General features: G+C 40.3%; 1 protein-coding gene across 2 annotated transcripts in view; it reads right to left on the bottom strand.

The window, feature by feature from the left end:
• Window positions 1-7,897: 7,897 nt before the first annotated feature.
• Window positions 7,898-24,680, bottom strand: part of RNGTT (RNA guanylyltransferase and 5'-phosphatase) — a 230,848-nt gene continuing 214,065 nt past the window's right edge. For both annotated transcript variants that reach the window (XM_070796090.1, XM_070796092.1), the window contains 2 exons: window positions 10,168-10,291; window positions 7,898-8,671 (listed from right to left, as the gene is read on the bottom strand). In XM_070796090.1, the coding sequence (XP_070652191.1) occupies window positions 8,514-8,671; window positions 10,168-10,291 (282 nt within the window). In that variant the 3' untranslated portion in view covers window positions 7,898-8,513. The remainder of the gene's footprint in view (window positions 8,672-10,167; window positions 10,292-24,680) is intronic.

Genomic DNA, 24,680 nt, shown 5'->3' with positions numbered 1-24,680 from the left:
CATCTTTGAATGCTCAATAAAAATATTTTTGGCAAAGGGAAAACAAAACAAAACATCTCTCTCTCTTTCTCTCTTGGCTCCTGTGTGCTGTACATTCTTGAGTTCCTTTTTCTTCTACCCACTAACACAGGGGACTCTGACCCTCCGGTACTCCAAGTCTTCTACTCCACTGTTTCTACCATTACTACTGTGTGGATGAATTTAAAATCTTGCTAGTGGTCTGCTTGTTCAAGTTCCAGTTCTACATTTCTGTCTTCTCTTTGGACAATTCCATCTAAATCTCCTGACAGCACCTCCCACTCATCATGCCTAGAGGCTCCTTCTGCATTCCAGGTCCAACTCAGCTCTTGCTTCTCACTTCCCTGCTTTTGCTAAGGGCACCACTATCCCCCAACTAGGCTCAAACCCTTGAAGGTAAACTTGACTTCTCAACTATTGCTGAATCCTAACGATCTCCCTCTTGAATGCCTGTCACACCCATCTCTTCAACTTCGGTAGATGCCACCCTATTCTGTATTCTTTACCTCTCACCTGGATTACTACTGTAGCCTCCCAACTGGCCTACCATCTTGTTTTTTCTGTCTCCTGCCACTTTTGGCAGATTATTACCAGCTTATTTCAGCATAAAACTCACTTGCTTATTTTTTAATTTTTTAAAAACTTTCTTGTTTAAAAGCTTTCAATAGCTCTTTACTGTTGATTGAATTTAGCTTAACTTCTTAGCCTGACTTTCAAATCCCTTCATAATCTGTCCCCAGCCTATCTATGTAACCTGAATTTATTTATAGATTCTAGAAATATTTATTGAACTCCTATACTTTGTGCCAGACTGACCGAGGTACTGGACAAGCAAACATATACGTTAGATCATAACTGCTGGTAAAAAAAAATACTAATTCAGGTAAGGAGGTACATGGTGATGGGAGAGGCATTTTCTTATTTTTTATTTTTTGGGGCACACCATGAGGCACATGGGGTCTTAGTTCCCCAACCAGGGATTGAACCCACACTCCTTGCATTGGAAGCATGGAGTCTTAATCAATGGATCACCAGGGAAGTCCAGGAGAGGCATTTTAGATGAGATGGTGAGGAAGGCCTTCTGGATGAGGAGGCATTTGTCTGTAAAGACTTGAATGAAGGCAGCGAGCATGAGCCTTACAGACACAGAGGGGAAGGGCACTACAGGTAGAGGGAAAAGAAAGTTCCAAGTCCTTAAATTCAGAGTACGCTTGGCAAATTGGAGAAACAGTAGGGGGGCAGAATGGATGAGCAGAGTGAACAAGGAGGAAGAGAAGACACGAGAGAGTGAGGCCTCAGGGTCAGGTTATATAGGCCTGGGGGATGACGGTGTGCATTTAGGATTTAATCCCAAATGAGGTGGAGGACACTCGAAGGCTGTGACTAGTAAAGTGACATGTTCTAAAAAATACTACAGACAGCTGTGGGGAGACTGGATAGGGGAGGGGATGAGTGAGAGTGAAAATTGAGTGGCCAGTTAGGAGGCTACTGCAATCATCCAGGCAAGAGATGAAATGAGAGGTTTAGGGAGGGTGGTGGTGTTTGGTTGCTGTGTCCGATTCTTTGCAACACCATGGGCTGTAGCACGCCAGGCTCCTCTGTCCATGGGATTTCCCAGGCAATAATACTGGAATGCATAGCCATGCCCTCCTCCAGAGGACCTTCCCAACCCACTGGCAGGCAGATTCTTTACCACTGAACCATCCATGTCTCCCAAAGATAGGAGACATCATTAAACTCTGACTACAGTTAAGATGCTAGCATCTGCTGGTGGATTGGATGTGACGTGTCAGAGAAAGAAAAGGATCCAGGATGATTCTGAAGCAACTGGAAAGACAGTTGCCATGAACTGGGCTCCATGAGAAGCAGGTGGGAACAGAAGTTGACAGGAGGAGGAACGTTCAGTCTGGGGTATATAAGTCTGAGGTGACTATCAGATAGCCACATGAAGACGTCAGATTGTCAGCTGGATATCTGAGCCTAGAATTGACAAGAGGCCGGGCTAGAAATAAATGTGGAAGCTGTTTGTGTGTAGATGGCACTAGTGTTTGGAGAGTGGGAGCGATCCCTTATAGACTATAGACAGAGGCCAGTGGACTGAGCCTGGGTCAGTATCACATGTAGAGGTTGAGAAGGTACAAGAGGGATCAGGAAGGTCAAAGGAAAGCAAACAAGGAGACTATGATGGCCTGGAAACCAAGGGCAGAAAGGGTTCAACAAGCAGGGAGTAGTTTAGGAATCGAACCACGTCCCCTGCAGTGGAAGCAGAGTCTTAACCACTAGACCACCAGGGAAGTCCTAAGGAGGAAGTGGTTTGTGGCTTGTTTAAAAATAATTGTGTGTGTATATGTGTGTTGCATATGCACACGTGTGTAATGGAGGATGGGAGACTGGTTTGTGCACTCTAAATATTCATAAAAAGAAACTGCCAGATTGATCGTTGCTGAATCTGGGTAGGTGGGAGTTCATGTTATCATTTTCCATATTTGTGTATCAATTTGAAATTTTCCATTAAAAAGAAGGGATGAAACAAAACAGGGAGAAACTGAAATGTTGATGGCACTGACAGGTCAGTTAGGAGTGGATGGGACCTGTACAGGCAGTGGTGCTGGTGACGAGAGAAATCTCAGCAGGGAGGAGAGCCTGTTGGTAGTGGCTTCAAGAGAGATGGGGTGGAAAGGCGTGAGCGAGGACCATCACCTCCTTCTAGGGATTCTGTGGGAAAGGGGAACAAAGAAGTGGGTCGCTAGCTGGAAGGAGATCAAGGGGCCAGAGGTGGGTAGGGGGGTAGTTGAGCTCAGGATGGAGTGATTATAGCCATATTTCCTACCACTGTCCTGAACAAAAGCTCTAGACACACCAGAAAGCATCCTTCCCTCCCCCACATTCTCTGTCCACAAGCCCCCAATTCATCCCACCCATCCACCAAGGCCTGGACCAGCTCCCACCTCTGGCATCACCCTAATTGTATGTGATGCGTCCGGGTGTATAGTTTCTACCCACAGGCAGAATTTTTAAGGATTCATTATGGGAAAGTTTTGGCTGTATGTGCAGTTGGAGTCTCGGCAGCCCTCAGCTTTAGTGTGTGTCTGAGCACACTGTGTGTTTATGCTGCAGATTCAAACTGCACAACACTCCCCTGACAGCCTTCAGAGGGGAAGCACAAACAGGGAATTCTTATTCCCTTAGATCCTGGAAGACAGCATTCGATAGTAGCAAGGAGAAGAGTATCTTCCACTTGCCTTTCTCACTCTAAAAGACATGGCTAGAAGCACGGTTCACACTAAGGGATCATGGACTGGTATTTATTTTTGAAACTAACTGAAAAGCCTCAGCTGTTACCCAATGACTTCTCTTTGAAAACATCAAAAGTTGGGCGGGAGTAGGTGGGTGGGGAGAAGGAGCCTTCTAGTTTCAGATGTGGCAAGCTCCATGAAACTGCACTGAAAAATGAGACGTGATGAAAAACACTGCTTTGCTCACACCTCCCTCAGAGTGTATCACAGTGAGGAGACCAGGGCACCAGTTCTTAAGATTCTTCCTGCTGGGAAGATTCCCTCAGAAGTATTCATTTTCAGTGTAAAAGGCAAGAACAGACAAGACACTTCTAATCAGGATTAAATACAAGATGCATCAGAGACGGACTGTGAAGAAATTCTTAAGAAACAAGAGATGTTATCAATGTTTCTGTGATGATGAGAAGGCTAAGGGGACAATGTTTTTGTTCCTATACAGCTAACTGAGGGCAAGAAGAATAAACACAACTTTTTTTTTTTTTTTAACTGGATTGTAAGTTGATTTTCAATGTTGTGTTAGTTTCAACTGAATCACTGTACTATATACCTGAAACTAACACAACATATATATATATTCTTCTACAAATTCTTATCCCTTATGGATTATTACTAAATACTGAGTATTGACTGAGTATTAGTAGCATGAACAGAAAGGCATGTGTACCTTCGGCCCCTAATTACTGCCAGTGCTCACTGTTGCCAAGCCCTGTGTCATGTATGTGTTATATATGACCAAGTCCCTCCACTCTCGAAGTCCGGGGAGACCATCACAACACAGGGTGACAGCCAAGAGGCCACCTGTGGTGGAAAGGCCTCCCTGATCCTGGAAGTAAGGGAGCTTGGGGCTTTCTGACAGAAAGCACCATGAGCAGAGGTTCCTGGGTAGAGAGAGGTAGAGAGCTGAGACAGCCAGGAGCCACACTATGCTGAGACCCAAACCTGGACATACAGGTAGAGACAAGGTCCCAGAGGGCCTCTGATGCCAGGGAGCTCTGACTGGGGAGGAACAACAGAGGCAGGTTTGCAGTTTCAAACGATCATTTTGGTGGCAGCGATCTAAAGGGAAAATAGTCCATGTGCCAGCTTCAAAGTGGTGAAAATTGGTGACTCTTATTGGTGTGATGCGCTGTCAAAGCCAAAGTCTGTTTTTCTGTTATATTCAGCTATGCTTATTTCTGTACCTCCAAGAGGTGAGGGTTTCATTCTATTTGAGTATTTTCAAACATTCAGACAATTTCCTTGTTCACCTATGCAGCTTAGATCACAAGAGCACAATGTAATCAATCATGGTGATGTAAGTGGATGGTAGTTACTATGAAAATGACCTTCAGCTATCCATCTGAGACAGCTTCTTCCCCTGCACTTACAAGCCCCTGCCTGGAATTTCACTGAAGCAATAGTCCCCAGCACTGGTCTATGAAAAAGTTTTCACCAGTTTGGGGTTAAATGTAGAGTCAATGGACAGTGTGGTGAGACATCTGTAAAACAAACTCTGTTTTATGTAATTACATGTCTTTTCTTTGAACTTATGTCCTACTTGCTTTTTGGGAATTAAGATTCCCTTTACTTTATGGAACAACAGCAACACTTTTTTGTAAATATCCTTTCATGGCAAAACAGTTGGCAACGCCAGATCTGTGCAGCGATTTTTTTTGAAATGTGAAATGGTCTTAGAAGCCTGGAAGGCCCAGCGGTCACCTGACAGCTGAGTCTGGGGAGAAGACTGGCACATCTGGGTTCACCAAGGCTGATACTGGACCTGCCAAAGTGTCAGAGCTGACAGCAAACTATGTGACAGTCGGAAAACACTGGCCCAGTGTGTGACTTAATCACTTATTTCCTCTTAATTGCATCTTTGGAATTAAGCATCTTAATGAGGATTATTAAACTCCTGCCTCTGTGTCACTCACATTTAAACACTGTTTAAATGTGACTTAGTAAGTTCCTAAAAATATATTTACTTTTCTGCTCCCAACTTCATCTTACTTTGGAGAGAGGTGCTCATAACCTATTACCTGTTAGCGCTGAAGAAACAACTTAAACAGTTTGGGACCCTGGCACGAAAGCAGCCCTCCCCACAAGAGCTGTACCAGAGCCTTTCGGCAAGTACTTACTACACCATCAATCAGGACAGCAGAGCCTGGTGTGCTGCAGTCCATGGGGTTGCAAAGAGCTGGACACCACTGAGCAACTAAACAACAAATTAGGTGAAGGAGGTGAAAGACCTATGTTTGGTTCTCAGCTTACAACTCACTAGCTATGTAACCTTGGGTCAAAGCTTTCTCAACTGCAAAATGAAGTTGAGATGGTATCTCCCTGAACAAAGTGGTTGTGTTTGGGGTTTGGTGAATATTCCACAAGGGTGATATTGCTATTATCATGAATACAGGATAGTCACAAAACACTGGCTTTTACACAAGAATCATGTTAGACCTGAGAAGGTTCTTTTTGATCATCTTTATAGATGGGGAGAAATGAGTCCTAGAGTGGACAGAAATCCAAAGGAGGCGGAGCCTAGACTTGGTCTCTGGGTCTAGCCCAAGATTTTCTCTAACGCATTAGTTTTTCCTACCTGGAAGCATTTGATGCATAATTTTCAAGTTTCGTGGTTTCTCAGGAAGAAAAATAGAGGATTTTCCAAGTTTTTATGCTAATCTCAAGAATGCAACAAAACTAGGTGGATGTTGAGGGGCATGGTTGAGAGGATCTGATAAAAGCAACAAAAGGGACACAAAAGCATCAGCAGTAAAACAAAGAAGATACACTTTCTATTATTTTAAATCAGTAGTTTTATTACAATATGGACTGACACACAATTAGAGAAGGAATGTCCTGACATTTTCTGAGCATTTCACGGAAAGCAAATGTAACCAGCCAGGCAGTCAAGTCTTCCACATCTTTTTCAAACACAGAGCAAAATCTTTTATCTGTGATAACAAAGGAAAGTAAAGTTTTCTTATTCTTGTCTACATAACTTCAGCGTCAGAAAACAGTTATTAGGAAGTGGGCTGAGACAGAAGTATTTCCTTCATGACGTCCCAAACTGTGCCTCCAGACTTCCACCCCGATTATTTTCTGGATGACTTTTTATGACACTAAGGATGGTAATGTGTTCAGGGGTAAATGGGATCTACTTACTATACATCACTACAACTGAAAGGGAGAGATAAATTAAGAAAATTAAGTCCTGGAAAATGCACAAAGGCAAAGAGAAAATATCTGAGTGTACTGAAGATGAGATGCTCTTTTCACGTAACTCATTTAAAAGGTTACAATTACCATGAACATTTTAACTCCATTAAAGACCGCTGACAAAGGCTTGCTCTCTCATCAGCAAAAGGCTTCTGCCTTTACACGAGCTTGGAAGAAAGCATCACACTGTGTGAAAAGAGCCACTAATCCTGGTGAAGCAGGTGTCAGACTATCAGGAGTTGCATAGGCTTTTCAGATCCATTTTGTACAAGACACCATGAAATCTTGACCAATTTCCACCTTTCAACAGTTGCAGCAGCAATCAGATGTTTTTATCCCTGTAGCACTCAAACACACAAAAGTACTCTAGGAAACAAACACTACAATGGCATTTTGAATAAATTCACATTACATAACTTGGGAACAATAAAGGGAGAAGCCCAAGCATGACTCCAGTATTTCATATAGAAAAGCACTGCAGGAGAAAACTTTGTTTAAAAACATTAAAACTCAAATGAATAGAAATACACTTTTGGTTAATCTGTGCTGTTTCATATAGAAATCCTATCAGATACTCAATCTACTAGGTGACTCGTTTGGATTTTCATGTCTCACTGTCTTAGTAGAAGAATGTACACTGCTGCCTATACTCACATATATATGCATTTACATATATAAAATTCAGATAATGAAAATTTGTTTTAAATACACATACTTAAAACCTGTACCCTAAAAATAAATACATTGGCCTCCAGTAAGCTAATTCTCAAGAGTTCCTTGACAAACCAATCAGAACACAGTTTCTCAACAATGGCACGTGACGAATTAGCCACTCTTTAAATCCATTATCTATCAGTAAATGTGTTAAAATTCAGATGTACAACCGAAATAGCATTCCCAGAATAGAAGATGAGAGAAAATTCTGGCTTTGAAAATAAATGTCTTGGCTTCCTTCATGTTTAGTTCCTACAGATGTCTAGTCTTTGCCTCTGCATTTATCTAGCAGTGGGAGAGCATTTTCCAGGGACAGCATTCTCTTCCACTGATGTTACCTTCTAATCAAAGGAGTCAGCTGGCATTTCCTTTGCAGTTTTGTGTAAAGGAACTAATACAACATTGTGTATATACCTGATATCAGTCCCATCATCACAGTGAGTTGTGTGTTTTAATGTAATTTACAATGCGCCGATACCACCGAGGTAGGGGAGAAGTAGCCCTGGCATTAAAAAAGCCTCCCAGAAGAACACCACACAGGGACTGGGCGGTGTATCTCCACGTTTTATGAAGTGACTCAAGACCACTGCCAGAGTGGACAGACTGGGTATGTCTGATACTGTAGTTCAAACCACAGACTAGATACACTTCCTTTAGAAAGAATGACATTCACAAGATGGAGCTTCACTTTTTTACTTTTACAGTTCCAAAACAACTTAAAATGATATAAACCAGACCAAGTTGTTTAATACAGTACAATATTTAACAACTTTGTCATTTGGTTTTGAATATCAGAATTTCAGAGATGTAGGAAATCCATGATAAATAATAGCAAGAATGTTTAATGCCACTGCCTAAATGTTTTAAAAGGAAAATCTATCATAGTTGAAATATAACTTCTAAAAAAGACAATGTTCTATGCACTCACAGTTCCAGATTGCTAACTTTATAAATTAAAGCAAAAGTTATCCATATATAAACAAGGCCTCTTTTTCATTGATTTTGATCTCATTTAAACCTTGAGATATTTCAATCTTCAGATTCCACAAGGTAAGGCTGAATTTATCATATATAAATAAAATGTTTAAGTCCATGATGTATTGTAGCACTGAGGAAACAAAAACACCAAATATTTACAGACTGGCTACAATACTTTTTTTTTTTAAGTCAAATGTATATCAACATCAAGCCACACTCTTTTTTTTTTTTTAATTTCTCTGGTTGCAAAAAATAGGACAACAGCATTTTTTCTCACTCATCTTTCCTCTCAGTCCTGAAGTCAGAGGCAGGTCTTTAGGTCAAAGGTCTTTTGGGAGGTGGTGGAGGCATGAGCTCTGTGTCTGGGTCTGGATGATGCTTTCGCTTCTGTCCTTGAGAAGCTGCTGCACATCTGTCAATGAACTCGAAGAGCATCTCCTTGGTGACAGGGTTGGAGATACTGTTGCACACAGCTGTGGAGAAAGGGAGACACGTGTCTCGTGTGAGGGTTCATGAAGGGAGCTGACTTGCCCCAGGGAGATGAAGACAGGAGAGGTTTCCATCCCAACAGGCTAGAACGTTCCATCTTGCCGACGTGGTGACCTGCTGCGAATTAAACTGCTCCTCTCTCCCCCACCCCTGAAATGAGGGCATTGCTGGTGGCTTTTCATTTCTCGGCAGAGCCATGTGGCTTGTGGGATCTTAGTTCCCAGACCAGGGATGTATCCCACGTCCCCTGCACTGGAAGCACTGGACCCCCAGGGAAGTCCCTCTAGTGGTTACTCTTCACTATTAATTCTAGAACAAAATGTTTAAGTAGTTGGGTTTAAGCCTGTCTTCACCACAGTTTTCGATCCTTCCAAACAGTTTGTATTGCATATTGATCTCGTGCAATGCATCCCACTCCAGTCCATGTTAATACAGTTTCTAAAGAAAACACACCCTGTGTCCTCCAACCTTTCTCTCTCTCAGAGAGACGTGCACGCTGGCACGTGTGTAACACAGCACACTAAGGCTCTGTTGTAGCTGGGAAAGCATATTTTCCTTTATTTTAGTAGCTTGTTTGAAGTAAGGTATTATAACAAAATGACTATTAAATAAACACCTTTTCTTATGTGATCAAAACTGTATTTACCTACTCGGTTTTAGAAAAAAAGACATGGGCTTAATTACTCCTCTTTTTTGAAATTAACTCATCCTGTCTGAACACAAATAGTTCTAACAAGAATCTTTTGAATGTATAAAAGTAACTTTTAAGCTGTAAAACTCAAACTGTCAATTTCTTTATTATCTCTTAAGCTTATCATCCCACCATCGGCACCTTCACTGACTGAGCACTCTTAAAGTTCACAATCCCATTAACCTTTAATCTTGGTTTGTTTGGTTTTTTTCCAATTCCACTAAAAGCTCAATCCAGAGTTGCCTGAAGTAGTAGTTTACCTTATAAAAATAATTAATGCATGCTGCTCCTCATGAAACAAGCTTACTACTCTGAATTCCCAAAGCAATCACACTGTACCCAGAGCACATCCTGAAGATAGCATACCAAATTCTACATTTTTTTTTTTAAGCTTTTCATTGACTTTGTTCTCCATTGTTTGTAAAGCTATTTTAGGAGCTGGAAATTACATTCTCCCCTGCTAATTCTGTCTTTTACCATCTGGCAAACGATGGTTTTTAGCGTTTTGAACAGATCTGCAATTACCGTGGTTTTTGTTATGGTTGTTGTTCAACAAATTCACCTTGTCCACAGCTCACCTTCTTGCCCTTTAAACTGCTCCCCTGAGCACCTGGCAGGAGCCCACAGGTTTAAAGAGGACTGGAGTCACAGGCACAGACCTGCCACAAGCCCTCTTCAGTCTGGATGACCTTCTCCCCTCTGAGCTGAACCGTGAAAGAGGTTCGTTCTAACACCTTACCTCTTTTGGGGGGTTTCATGTACCATCCACTGGGAGGCTGTCATACTCACCCATGGCAGTGTTGTAGGCATTAGGAAAACTTTTATCTGTTCTCTGTCTCATAAAGACCCAGCTGTTGTTCTCGAATTTGCATTCTATAATTTTGTTGTCATACTGTTTTAGCTCTTTTGTCACCTGTTTTAAAAGAGAATTGACGAAAATATTTAAGTCATTTGACAGGCTCTTGCCTCCATTATGTGACAGATGCATGAGGGGATGCCAAAAACACCTCGGTGGCCCGTCACATGGAGCTCTTTGTCACCTGAAGCGTCTAATCAAGCCCAAGGATGCGGTACTCACTCCCCTGCACACTTGCCGATTAATCTGACATCTTATAAATAGGAGTGAAAACGGCTGCCAATATACAGCAGTTAAAGGAAGCTATGCAGAAACCAGCCACTCCTGAGCCAGGTGCAAATGTTACCACAGGGACCAGTGCCTCCAATACTGTCTGTGTCCCTCTGGCTTCAGAAACTGAGTATCTGCAAAGGTTCCAAAAACTTTCAGAAAGGTCCTGCCATCTACATTCCTATGTCAGAACCTAAGAGATCCCCTTTACTGGTTAAGATAAAAAGTTACACACAAGAGAGGAGACATTAGGATCTGATTCAGGCAATGTGCATCCTAAATATTTTGCTTTTTAAGCAGTGATAATTAACCAAAAAGCTCATCTTTAGGCTGTTTATTTACCCTTTTCATCTCCAAAACAGTAGGAATTTAGAGATGAAGCTGCTTTTGATATTAGGTGGTGGATTTTTTTGGCTACTTCACCTCAGATGATTGAATATGGATTACAACTTACTCTATCAAAGCTAACAAGTATCCATGGCAACTGTAGAGGCTTTTAAAAGATACTTCATCGGGCTGTGAGGATGGTTTTCATAAATAGGAATCTAAGCTTATCTTTGCAGTTTTCAAATCAAATGCCAGTCATAGTAATATTTTAATTCTGTCCTCATCTTTCACAGCTAACAACTTTTCCTCACAATATGGAAGATTGCAATCAGTTAACTTCATTAGCATTATTTGAAAGGCTCTCCCTTTTCTACCCACGTATTCACTACCACCTAGGAATATAAAGAGAAGCAAATTTTTTAAAGATGCTGTCAATTCACAGAATAGGCAGTGCATGTTTTCATAAAAACTTTCAAATTGTAGTCCTTTTCCCTTCCTTCAGTATTACAGCTGATTGGACTACTTGCATTTTCAACAAGTCTGACAGGACCAACACATTTCAGTGTACTGGAACCAGACCTACCCAAGAAAATGATGTTCTACTTAATAAACTTGAAAATTCATCCTCAAATATTCATTATTCTAATCTCAACTCCCCTCCCTCCCTTCCGAGGGATCTACCTCCTTTTATTTTTGATACATGATCTCTATCCAACCTAGGCAACTTACTCGGGTACAGGAACCACTTACATTACACCAGAAGTAGGCTCTAACAGGTAGGTTGCTAAACCTTTCAGATTCTTCCTTTTCTAATTTCTTAAATGGGCAATGGAGCTTCTAAGGCACCGGGACACTGGAGCAATAACAAATGAAAGTGTCCGACACACAGTAGCCCACCAGTAGAATTCTTAATTGAATATAAAGTCAGGAAATGAAACATTACTTGTAAACTTTAAGAAAAACAAGCTAAGCAAATTCACTAAAGAAACCAAGATGACATGAAAAGATATACTTTGAAAGCACTTGTCAAGAAAATTATATCATACACATTTACAAGAATGGCTTGTTATCAATGTGCAGTCTGTACTTTTACTCACTGCTGATCACAGTACATCTTTATCACATAGCTTATCATTCTTGTGTTCCTAGCATCTGATTTGCTATAAATTATGTGTTGCTCAGTCTGACTATAGCGGTTGGGCTGTATTATTAAGTATCTGTTTGTATCTGTCCACATTAACACTCTGGGAAACAAGGCTTTCCAGAAAATGCAGGCACCTGCCACTATGCCAACCTAAATGTATTTCCATGTTCAAAAACAAGTACATTGCTGTTCATTCACCACACCAATAATATTCCCAAAACAGACACACTGTACTCATTTGGTCAGGTAATAAAATATATCTAACTGATAAACACAATACATCCCATATGTGTACAAAGACAGTTTTCACTAATGGTCAGATCAGAAGAATGACTGGCATACAGGGAAGGAGTTTAATTTTAGTATCTAAATTCTAATTGGTTACTATGACAATAATCATCCTCAGCCAATCATACATTATTATTTACTAAAACAGGATCTGGTTAGGCCTTTTATAATCAGCTCTGCTACCCTGTTTTGAGTTAATGAGAGGCTGCAAGTAATAAGAATAAAATATTTATAAATCAAGATTTTACATCTGTACCCATAATTACATTGGATTAATGAGATTTATTGGGGGTTTTTGGTGGGGGGAGAAAATACAGTGTATTTTATACTGAAGAAAATATTTTTTTTGCTTTCTTCTTGTCCATCTTATTGAGTACCACGCTTTTGATACCATTTAAATCTACCAATAATCTGGTGTTAAGAGATAGTCAGACGAAACCAGATCTAGTACCTCTGAAGATTTGAGATTAGCAGGTCAATGGAACAAAGGGCCCAAGACAGAAGAAGACAGAACCACAGCTGTTCTTCTCTGTATTTTTTTCTTTTTTTAAAGATGCAACATAGTTTAATCTCAAAAACATTATGCTGAGCAAAAAGAGCTGACACAAAGGAATATATACTGTGTGACTCCTTTATACAAATTTCAAGAACAGACAAAACAAATCTAAACTGATATAAATAAGAATAATGGTTGCCTGGAGTACAGATCCAAGTGGTAAGGGGACTGGAGTACAGATCCAAGTGGTTAAGGGGACTGACAGCATAATAGTAGCATGTAGGAAATTTTAAGTGTGTTGGAAATGTTGTAGAGCATCATTAGGGTAGTTGTTACACAGATTAATATATTTTTTCAAAACTCATCAAATTGTTTAGCAAAATTTATGCATTGTATTGCATGTAAATTACACCTCTATTTTTTAATAGAATACTTTTTGTAACCTAAATGCTGGCCATGGTACCAAGTCACAAAAGGCAAACCATCAGTGTTGGCTGAACCAACCTGCACAGAGCAGACAGATGAGTTTCTGTCTCTAATGGTGGAGTGCAAGCCTTTAAAATTTACTGTCCCTGCTCTGTGAGAGCTGTTTTGTTATCAAGAGCTCATCTTCCTTTTCTAGAGAGACTACAAAGGGGAGAGGGATTTCTCTGAACTAATTGCTCTAGAGACACTACAAAATAACAAATATCCTTAGATTGAGAAGACACCATTAAGCTGGGTTTTAACTTTTAATTCTGAAATAATTTTAGATCTACAGAAAAGTTGTAAAGATTGTATCAAGAGTTCCAGGATTCCCATCACCCTGCTTCCTCTAATGTTCATGTTTTGTATATCACAGAACAGTTATCAACTCTGAGAAGTTAACAATGATACAACACAATCGGCTAAACTTGATTCAGACTTCATCATTTTTTCCACTTATGTCTTTATCTGCTCCAGGATCCAGTCCAGGCAGCTGCATTGTACTGTCACGTCTGCTTAGTCTCTTCTGACCTACGACAGCTTCTCAGACCCTTCGTGACACACTTGAAGACTGCTAGCTAGATATTTTGTAAAATGTTCCTCAGTCTGTGATTTTCTGATGTTTTCTCATGATCAGACTGAGGTTATACATTTTGGGAAAGAATGCCAGAGAGATGATATACCCTTCTCATTACATAATATCTAGGGGATAGATAAGATCTTGGGCTTCCCAAGAGGTGCAATACTAAAAAAAAATCCACCCACCAACGCAGGAGATGCAAGAGACGCAGGTTCGATCCCTGGGTTGGGAAGATCCCCTGGAGTAGGAAATAGCAACCCACTCTAGTATTCTTTGCCTGGAAAATTCCATGGATGGAGGAGTCTGGTGGGCCATAGTCCATGGGGTCACAACATGATTCCTTACTGGTGATGTAAACCCTGATCACCTGGTGAAGAAGGTACCAGCCAGGTTTCTTTACTGTAAAGCTAGCATACTCTATTAGTTATGAGGCACTGTGTCTAGCCCTGAACAAAGATAAGGGAATTCAGCCACTTGCTTGAAGGAAGGGTATCTAAGAATATGTGGACATTTATTAAAAGTATCACAGAAATCAATACATTTCCTAGGAGAGAGACTTTGAGGCTATACAAATATCCCTTTTCTTCTTAAAAGTTTCACTCATTAATTGTAGCATTCATCCATGAATCATGCCTATGGCAATTATGACTGTGGTATTCTAACGGAATTTTCTACTTTCTCCATTCCTTATACATTTATTATCTGGATGTCTTCTGTAAAGAAGATTTGCTCTTCTCCCTCATTTATTTATTTGCATCAGTAAGAGCTCATGGATATTTATTCTATTCTTTGGCTTATCATAAACTATTTTCACTTCATTTTCTTGCTCAAATTGTTCCGGTTTTGGCCACTGGGAACTCTGTCGAGTTGGCTGCTGTCCACTTTTACTTACTTACGTAGTTTTAGTGTTTAGTCCCTGGCAACACAAGTACCACTCCAGTCTCATCTTTTATTTTCTTTGCCTCAGCTCTAGAGTCAGCCATGAATCGGTCAGCTCTAAAGTCATCCTCTACCAGGATTTTATAAGAAAAAATTTACTCTTCAGTAGTCCAGACTATGCTAAAAAAGTATTTACACACATTCCTTGCTTTGGTCAGAATTTAAAATTACTGAGAAAAAGAGAGGTAGGGGGGAAAGAGGAGTGAGTGTGAGAGAGAAAAAGAGTAACTGTGAGATATTCACATTAGAGAGAATAATATGAATATGAATATATGTTCATACTTAGATGTTTCCACCCCATCTTTTGTGAAATGCTATCTGGAGCTAAACTAAGTTGACCACTGTTTCTTTTCTGCACTTAAAACTCTACTCAAGCTCTAACTCTGTAGTGTAACAGAAGGTGAATTTTTAAAATATATTTCAAGGAGATGAAATCAGAGATCTTATTTCCATGTATGCAACTTTGGTATCTAATACTTATAAATGAAGGCAGAGAAAATAAAACAACAAAGAAATCGAAATGGAATTATAAAAGTTTTCCTTGTGATGTCAGAACAAGACAATCAGCTTAAATCTGAATCATTAGACAATCTTTTAGAACTACTACCTTATAGTAGGGCCTTGATATATTGCTTTTAGAAAGTGCATCCATCTATCAGAGGAAATAAAACTCTTGTACCCTTCCTAAAAATATGCTACACTTAACCACTTAAAAAAAAAAAGTTCCTCCATTAAAATCAATTTGTGTTTGTACTTTTATAATGAAGAACTACTGGGTAAATAACACACCTCACATTTGCTAAATTAGAAACATAGTAACAGGAAGTCTCTCTCTCTTGAATAGCAGGGTCTTCAAGCCCTCCAATCTGGAGTTCAGCGAATAGTAGCCAATTGGCTATTCAAAGTAGCCAACAAAAAGAAAGCAGCTAGAACTCAGTCTTATTTATCCCACTGCAGACAAGTCCAGGGTATGACATCACCACTAAACTACAGATTACTACCTCTTCATAAAATTAGAGTTAGTTACAGTTACTATTCAAAATACAATAAATCTTCATATAAAATAACTGGGCAGATAAAACAGCATGTTGCTGCTGCTGCTGCTAAGTCGCTTCAGTCGTGTCCGACTCTGTGTGACCCCGTAGACGGAAGCCCACCAGGCTCCCCCATCCCTGGGATTCTCCAAGCAAGAACACTGGAGTGGGTTGCCATTTCCTTCTCCAATGCATGAAAGTGAAAAGTGAAAGGGAAGTCGCTCAGTTGTGTCTGACTCTTAGCGACCCCATGGACTACAGCCTACCAGGCTCCTCCATCCATGGGATTTTCCAAGCAAGAGTACTGGAGTGGAGTGCCATTGCCTTAGTGATTGTTAGTAGATGCTGGAGTTAGGTATGACTTATTTTCTTCTCTGTGCTTTGCTGTATTGTCCGAACTGTCTACATAATGCATGCTTAACTTTCATAATTTTTCATGAAAAATTCCTAAAATAAACTATGTTTCATAAAAGATGGTAAACATGAGATTGTTTTTAATGTAGAAAAAAAGGTCAATTAAAAAAAGAAGTAAGTCAAATTATGTCACCCCCTTATCAGGGGCTTCCCATTACAGAGCACTAAATGACATAGCTGCTGTTTATCTTTCTAGCTCTCATAAATTATCTTAGAGCATCCCACAACTTTTCCTCTATTTTGTTTATCATTATGTAATTATTTGTTTAGTATCTGTCCACCACCATGGTTAATAATTACTGTATACTTACTAGGTGTGGGGTACTTTCAAGTGCTTTACATGGATTCATTTATTTAACCCTCACAACAACTCTAGGAAGTATCACCCCTGTTTTTAAAGATAGGGAAGCAGAGGCAGAGAGGAGTTAAGTAATTTGATTAGAGACTCACAGTCAGTAAGAAGCAGAGAAACATTGCATCCCTATTAGGTTTTATTCTAATCTTAAAGGTTTTCACTCCATCCCTGTTAGGTTTTCATCCCAATCCCAAAGAAAGGCAATGGCGAAGAATGCTCAAACTACCGCACAATTGCACTCATCTCACATGGTAGCAAAGTAACGCTCAAAATTCTCCAAATGAGGCTTCAACAGTATGTGAACTGAGAACTTTCAGATGTTCAAGCTGGATCCAGAAAAGGCAGAGGAACCAGAGATCAAATTACCAACATCCGCTGGATCACAGAAAAAGCAAGAGAGTTCCAGAAAAACATCTACTTCTGCTTCATTGACTACACTAAAGCTCTATGACTGTGTGGATCACAACAAACTGTGTAAAATTCTTCAAGAGATGGGAATACCAGACCACCTGACCTGCCTCCTGAGAAATCTGTATGCAAGTCAAGAAGCAACAGTTAGAACCAGACATGGAACAACGGACTGGTTCCAAATTGGGAAAGAAGTATATCAAGGCTATATATTGTCACCCTGCTTATTTAACTTATATGCAGAGAACATCATGTGAAATGCTGGACTGGATGAAGCACAAGCTGGAATCAAGACTTCAGGGAGAATTATCAATAAGCTCAGATATGCAGATGATATCACCCCTATGGCAGAAAGCAAAGAGGAACTAAAGAGCCTCTTGATGAAAGTAAAAGAGAAGAGCGAAAAAGCTGGCTTAAAACTCAATATTCAAAAAACGAAGATCATGGCAACCTGTCCCATCACTTCATGGCAAATAGATGGGAAAACAGTGGAAACAGTGACAGACTTTATTTTCTTGGGCTCCAAAATCACTGCAGATGGTGATTGCAGCCATAAAATCAAAAGACGCTTGCTCCCTGGAAGAAAAGCTATGACCAACTTAGACAGCATATTAAAAAGCAGAGATATTATTTTACCAACAAAGGTCTGTATAGTCAAAGCTATGGTTTTTCCAATGGTCATGTACGGATGTGAGAGTTGGACCATAAAGAAATCTGAGTGCCGAAGAAGTGATGCTATTGAACTATGGTGCTGGAGAAGACTCTTGAGAGTCCCGTGAACTGCAAGGAGATCAAACAAGTCCATCCTAAAGGAAATCAGTCCTGAATTTTCATTGGAAGAACTGATGCTGAAGTTGAAGCTCCAATACATTGGCCAAAGAGCTGACTCACTGGAAAAGACCCTGATGCTGGGAAAGACTGAGGGCAGGAGGAGAAACGGAAGACAGAGAATGAGATGGTTTGATGGCATCACCGACTCGATGGACATGAGTTTCAGCAAGCTCTGGGAAATAGTGATGGACAGGGAAGCTTGGCGCGCTGCAATTCACGGGGTCGCAAAGAGTCGGACATGACTGAACAACTGAACTGGTTAGGTTTTACAATCTGAACATGAATCTAATGAAGTTTCAGATGTAGACACCGAAGCCCAGAGTATTTAAGTAACTTGTATAAGGATACAAGTTGTATCGAAATTCAAATTCTAGGCCTCTGTGAGTAAAACACCTGTGACTTCCTTTCCCCTCAGAATCTAGCCTCCAGGTTGAAAACGTATCACAGGAGGCAAAGGTAGACTGTACTTGAGAGAGATTTTACTTCTTGTGTAATAAACTGTAATTTAAGTAGTCATTTCCAAGGATTACATTCCACTTGGGAGAGCCTGTGGGTGGGAGGCAAAGTGATGTGTGACAGATGAAGGGCAGGAGAACATAACATGCTGGTTTGAACCAATCACGATGTCTATCAAGTTTCTTTTTTCTGCACTTTCCAAACGCCCGCCATGTTGACCTGCATCAATCTCTGCTGTTTGCTATTCTGGTTGCGTGAGCACGAACCACAAATCATAGCAAATTGCAGAATTTCTCAATCATTAAGAATTTACAATAGGTTAATTTTAAAATGGGCTGTACTTCACAGCTGCAAAGCTTTTGTCTGATTTCTCGATCAAATGAGAAGCCATTATTGGACTGAAGACCTTTCCATGGGCATGACCAGTCAAAGGAAAAGGTCATGTGCACAGAACTGGCAGTTCTGCCAGGTAAGGTGAGGTAATGGTAACGGTTCACTAAACAGAGAGCCACACTCTATGGCACAATATATCGCTCTGTTTAGTACCAAGCATGATGAGAATTTATAAGTAGATCATGGGTTCAGTGCATGCTTGGGATAGTAAAAATGATACAAAACTAAGGAAAGCTTTACAAGCTACTGGCATACCTCAGTTTACTGCACTTTGCTTTATTTCACTTCATAGATACTGCACTTTTTTTTTTTTTTTAAACAAATTAAAGGTTTGTAGCAACACTGTTTTGTCAGATGCTGGTTAGCATTTTTCAGCAAAGTATTTTTAAATTAAGGTATGTATATGTTTTTGGACATAATGCTATTACTGAACACTCAGTGACAGTGAAAGTCACTCAGTCGTGTCCGACTCTTTGTGACCCCACAGAATTCTCCAGGCCAGAATACTGGAGTGAGTAGCCTTTCCCTTCTCCAGGGGATCTTCCCAATCTAGGGATCGAACCCACATCTCCCGCATTGCAGAGGGATTCTTTACCAACTGAGCTATCAGGGAAGCCTACTGAACACTTAATAGACTATAGTTTAGAGTCAACATAACTTTTATATACATTAAGCAACCAAAAAATTCATGTGACTTGCTTTATTGTGATTATTTCAGTGGTCTGGAACCAAACACCAATATCTCCAAGATCTGCCTGGATCATTAATGTGAGGAGACTAAAATGCAATATGCATGTCTAACACTTTTTATTACTAGTTATAAGTATGACGACAGACTTAACTGAAGGTGCTTGTTTTTTAAGATGTCTTTCTCACAGCCAGTGGAAATAATGAATAAAGTATATTTGAGTTTGATTAATGGTCCATCTACTGGCATAACAAACACCTAACTTAAAATCATGTTAATGGTCATTAAATATCCATGCTTAACAAAGTTCACAATACACTGAATCTTATGTTTGAGCTAGGAAAATCACTAAAGTGTCAATGCTAAATCCAATTTACTTCATTGAGTCCTCCATTTACTTTCCAAGGACTTGCTAATGATTTGGACCCAATAATGGTCATTTTTTATTCTTTAGTAATGCAGGATGATTACATATAACTTTATCTCTTTCCTCTTACCCATTTTTAAACCCAACTATTCAACTCTGCCCTTTTTATGAGACCTCATGAGAACTGTCCTCCAGCTTAGATTAATGTAGCATGTGGCAATAAATCAAAACGGTACCATAATAAGTAAAGATTTCCTTCCTGTTCTGCTTACCACTTAGAGAGAGAGGAAAAAAAAAAAAAAGAAAAGGCTGACATTCTTCCCTTTTGATTATCTTCCAGAATAAACTCTTGTTTTAAAATGGCCTGATTTGCTCTAGCATCACTAATAGGCACTGCAGTCCACAGACCCATGACGCCTGTGAATCTTTAGCTCGGGGACAAAGAACTCCTTAGTTTAGTGATAATGCTCTGTGGTGACGGGACCCATCTGAGCAAACGAAGTTTTCCAGAATTCCATTCTTCCAAGTTGGTACCTCAAGTCAGGGCAGACTCTCATTGAGACTCTCCGACCACAGTAACTGTAACTTTGCCACGCACGCTGCATTCTGCTTTTATATATGCTTTCTCAACAAATGTATTTCTTCTTCTTTGAGAAAGAAATCCTGGAGTTACTGACAAACATTATACAAACACAGAGTGACAATATACTGCTCTGAACCTTAGAGTTCTATTTTGTATCTCTATATACTCTCTGAATGACATTCACAATGAATTTATTTAAATCTGCTTCATCAGCTCCAAGTACTGGAAATATCAGAAACTACTCAAAAGTTGAGTTTGAAAACAGTTAATATAAATTATCTTTATCAGTTGTCACAGTCCTTAAACACCTTCCTCAAAAAGAAAAAAAAATCTGTTTCCCCCCTAAAACATACTATAAATATCTTTCATAAAATCCAGTATTTTGGAGTTAATAGCAAACTTGGAGATCATCAAATAAAACACTTATTCTGAAATATCCAAGTACTAAAGTGCATCCTGCACTATCTCTATGAATTAATGTATTTTTATGAGTGTGAACAGTCATGCTTTGAGGTTATAAAACCAGCAGAAAAAGCAAATTCATTACTTTGGTAACTTGCACTCAAGACTAATTTAACACTCTTACCCAAGATACTATTTTTTTTTTTTAATTAATTTTTATTTGAGTATAGTTGTGGCTTCCCTGGTGGCTCAGTGGTAAAGAATCTGCCTGAAATGCAGGAGACCCGGGTTCAATCCCTGGGTCAGGAAGATCCCCTGGAGGATGGTGTGGCAACCCACTCTAGTACTCTTGCCTAGAGAATCCCATGGACAGAAGAGCCTGGCAGGCTGCAGCCCACAGGGTGGCACAGAGATGGACATGACTAAAGTGACTAAGCAGCAGCAGTTTCTGAAGTATAGCAACTAAGATATTTATTTTCATTCGGAGTTATCTACTTTTAAAATTACTGACAGATTTTTTTCCTTCATGAGGAAAGGAAAGGGAGAGAACAAATAGTTTTTGAATACCTGACTTTGCAGTCAGCACTTTACGCACATTAGAAGGAAATGGCGGCCCAGTCCAGAATTTTTTTTTTAGCAACACAGGCATATTTTATTTTACATTTTATTAGCAGACAGATGGGCAGAAGAAGACAAAAATAAACCACTATAGGGGAAGTTGAACACGAAATGCCTCAGATAATTTTTTCTCCTAAGTTAAACAGAAGAAAAACATCTGTAATTTCAGCTAAGACAACTATTAAAGTCAGGTGTGTCCTGCTGGTTTCAGAAAAGTTGAAAATTTCATCTGAATTTTTGTAAATGTAAACCTTTTAAAAAATCAGGATGGGCATGGGGTGGGGTGGAGAGTTAATTTTCAGTGGAGAACTACACATTTTCCCCTTCAATCACTCACTATGCATTTTCCAAACCATAAGGAAACCAGCAAATAATTACTGGGAAAGAAGAAGGGACTACAAAAAAGTCTGGCTGGCAGAAGAAAACTCTGGAATGATGTGAAATGAAAGTGGGGAAGACTGTGAGAAGCAACAACAGAATCCTGATGATATACTCTGTCCACCCAGCCTCAAAATACACAGACGTGAAGAGCATCCAGAGGCCTCTGCTAGAATCAGAAGGAACGTCCAACTGTAGGGTGGTTTCTGAATTCACGTTACACCAAACAGCACAACTGTACTCACAAAGTTGAGGCCTGAGCCTGAGACCTCCACTCCCAAAAGAAGTCACGTGCTCAAGGTCACCTGTGTTTTGTGTTCTTGGGACAGAGCTCTGGAACCAGCATCTGAGTTTCACAAGTCAGTCTGAACTATCCGAACACCCACCTCCTAGGAAATCAACACACAGCCCAGTCTTTTCTGGAACGAACTGTACTCTCATCAGAGGCAAACCTAGCCCTCAAAAATAAAACCCCAAAGGGCTGAGAGGTACAATCTCCAACCTGGCCACCCCAGGCTCCAGTATTCTTGCCTGGGAAATCCCATGGACAGAGGAGTCTGGCAGGCTGCAGTCCGTGGCGTCACAGAGTCGGACACAACTTGGTGACTGAACAACAAGGGTCAGAAAGTTTAGCTCATTCTCTCAGGGCTGTTTTGAGATCTGGAGCTCTGCATTATACTGTCTCTTAGAAATATCTAGAAAATTCAACATGCTGGAGGAAAGGGAAAATTTTATTGCTGTTCACTCCCAATCAAGAAATTACTGAACACCTAAACCAAAGAGCTAATGGAGTATACTTTGCAATCACCATAAACTACAGGGGACAGTGGATTCCTTTAGGTCACAGTAAGTTTATTGTAATATAATCTTCTAAAATAGATATGATAAAAAAACACAGGCTACATGTGAGAAAAACAAACAAAAATGAGCAAACAGACAAAAAATTCACCAGCCTCCAGTGCCACGGGCTGGCTAATAGTAGTGTTGAGAAAAGAGGCCTGGAAACAAGTTACCAGGAAAATCTCTAAAGTGGTGGGGGAAGACGTGGAGAAGGAGACAAAGGAAGTTCTCAGTGTCCTAAGCCAGGTCTGTGAAATGAAGATAAAGTGCTTTTCAGCTGAGTAATATACAACAGAGAAGGTTCTCAGTGGTAATTCGAGGTAAATTTTTAGGAGGCTCCAGTGATTGGAGGCTCACATGATTTCTGTCATGTGATTTTCAGTCTTTTCTGTCATGGCAACTGGTTTATCTGCTTTTATTTTCCCACCTTGGAGGGGTGGTGTGGGATCTTTGCAAAGAATTATGCATGTATGTAAAATGCACAAAAATACGATTATGTAAAGATTTCTACATTTAGAAGGATCTGATTGCCTGATTTTGGGGAGATCAGCATTCACAACTCCTGAAGGTTACGTTTGGAACCAGATTCAAGTTCTCATTTAGTTTCCTCCCTCCTTGACTCCCACATTCCCTTAGGTTTTTGTTCTCATCTGGTCCTGATGAGGACAGTGGCAATGTCCCCTCGTGGGAATAAAGGACGAAAATCAAAATCACACAGACAATCCTCCCCCTACCCCACGCATGCATACTTGTATTTGCACGTTCACCACTCAAGCCTCCAGAGTCTATTCTGAATAAGGTGGCTGCGGTTGCCTGCTAGGAAGGAAATTATTCTCTGGGCTGTAGCACTAAATTACCTGGAATTAAGTATGAAGATATAAAGTAGGTGGCTTTTTACTTTTCCTCTAACAGGTACCTAGCACAATCTTGGTGCTTAATAAAAATAATACATCAGGTATGTGGCATGCTTGGCAGGAACGCTTTTAAATCATGTTATAAGATGTCCTCACAGTAGTGTGCCTCCCTCTAATTCTAAGTCAGCTCAGCCCTGCGACTACAGAAATCACTGAGCAAGTTTCTGACAATGCTCCTCCCACCAGTGCCAACCTGGGCCGTTGCCAACTTTTAGGCCAGGATACCTGCCACCCTGAGTGCCCGTGGCTTCCACTGTGGTGTTTCACTGTGCCAGAAGCACGCTTGCTACTTGAGGGTCTGCTCTGGCCAAATGACAATATAGGAAGGATGCCTGTCTGGGGGCTTAATTCATAACTGGAATGTTGGAAAGTAACAAGCTGAAGACACTCCATCGCGTGCTTTGCGTGCCAGCTGCCAGCTGCCACGGAAGAAGGGTGATGGCCTCCTGATCCTGTCTGTGCCTGGAAGCTCCAAATTACCACCGCTTTAACTGTCCTGCCACCACACTTCAGGTGTTACCACTTCTCTTTCATTTTTGCTTTTCAAATGTTTCAGGAACAACAGAATCCCATTCATCTAATTGGTGCCAAAGTATAGTCATGCTCCCCCAACTATGGTGTTCAATGCACAGTCTTGTCCTCTTCTGTCCTCAGGAAAGGGTAGGGGTGGGGATAGTAAGTCCCTGTTTTACCACTCGCACAGCAGAGTCTGGAGTTTCCCCAGCAGATGAATGCTATGTAGCCCCAATCCAAAGTCTGCTGACTGCAGAGCAAACAGCTGAATTTAACCCCAAATTAACCATGAAATATGAACTCCGGGTTAAACAGGTTGGCAGCAATTTGGTAAATTAGGGAAAGTGGCAGAGTGAACTTCTGGGATTTTTTATTTTTAATCTGACATTAAAAGGAAAAGTAACTCGTTCTTAGTTTTGTTTGTTTTTTTTTTTTGCCCTCTCCTCCATCCACCCACCCTGTTTTATTTTCCTTAAATAACTTTTTAGAAATCAAAATCCAGCAGAGAACAATTATGTTAATAATGCTGGGAAATTTGTTTGCTTTGTTAAATTGGGCTTCAAAAGCACTTCAACTTACATTTGTGATCACAAGTAATGCCTGTTCTTATATCCATTTAAAATGTTTACCCTATTACAGCTTATTATAAATGTGAGTCTCAGATGCAGCACCATGGCTGCTCATTTTCCAGACCACAATTTTATGATAATCATATGAAATGTATTCATGTGTCAACAGCCCTG

Source organism: Bos indicus, chromosome 9 (genome assembly GCF_029378745.1).
Source record: "Bos indicus isolate NIAB-ARS_2022 breed Sahiwal x Tharparkar chromosome 9, NIAB-ARS_B.indTharparkar_mat_pri_1.0, whole genome shotgun sequence".
Lineage (NCBI taxonomy): Eukaryota > Metazoa > Chordata > Mammalia > Artiodactyla > Bovidae > Bos > Bos indicus.
The sequence above is the reverse complement of the archived record's forward strand: the minus strand, read 5'-3'. Positions and strand labels throughout refer to the sequence as shown.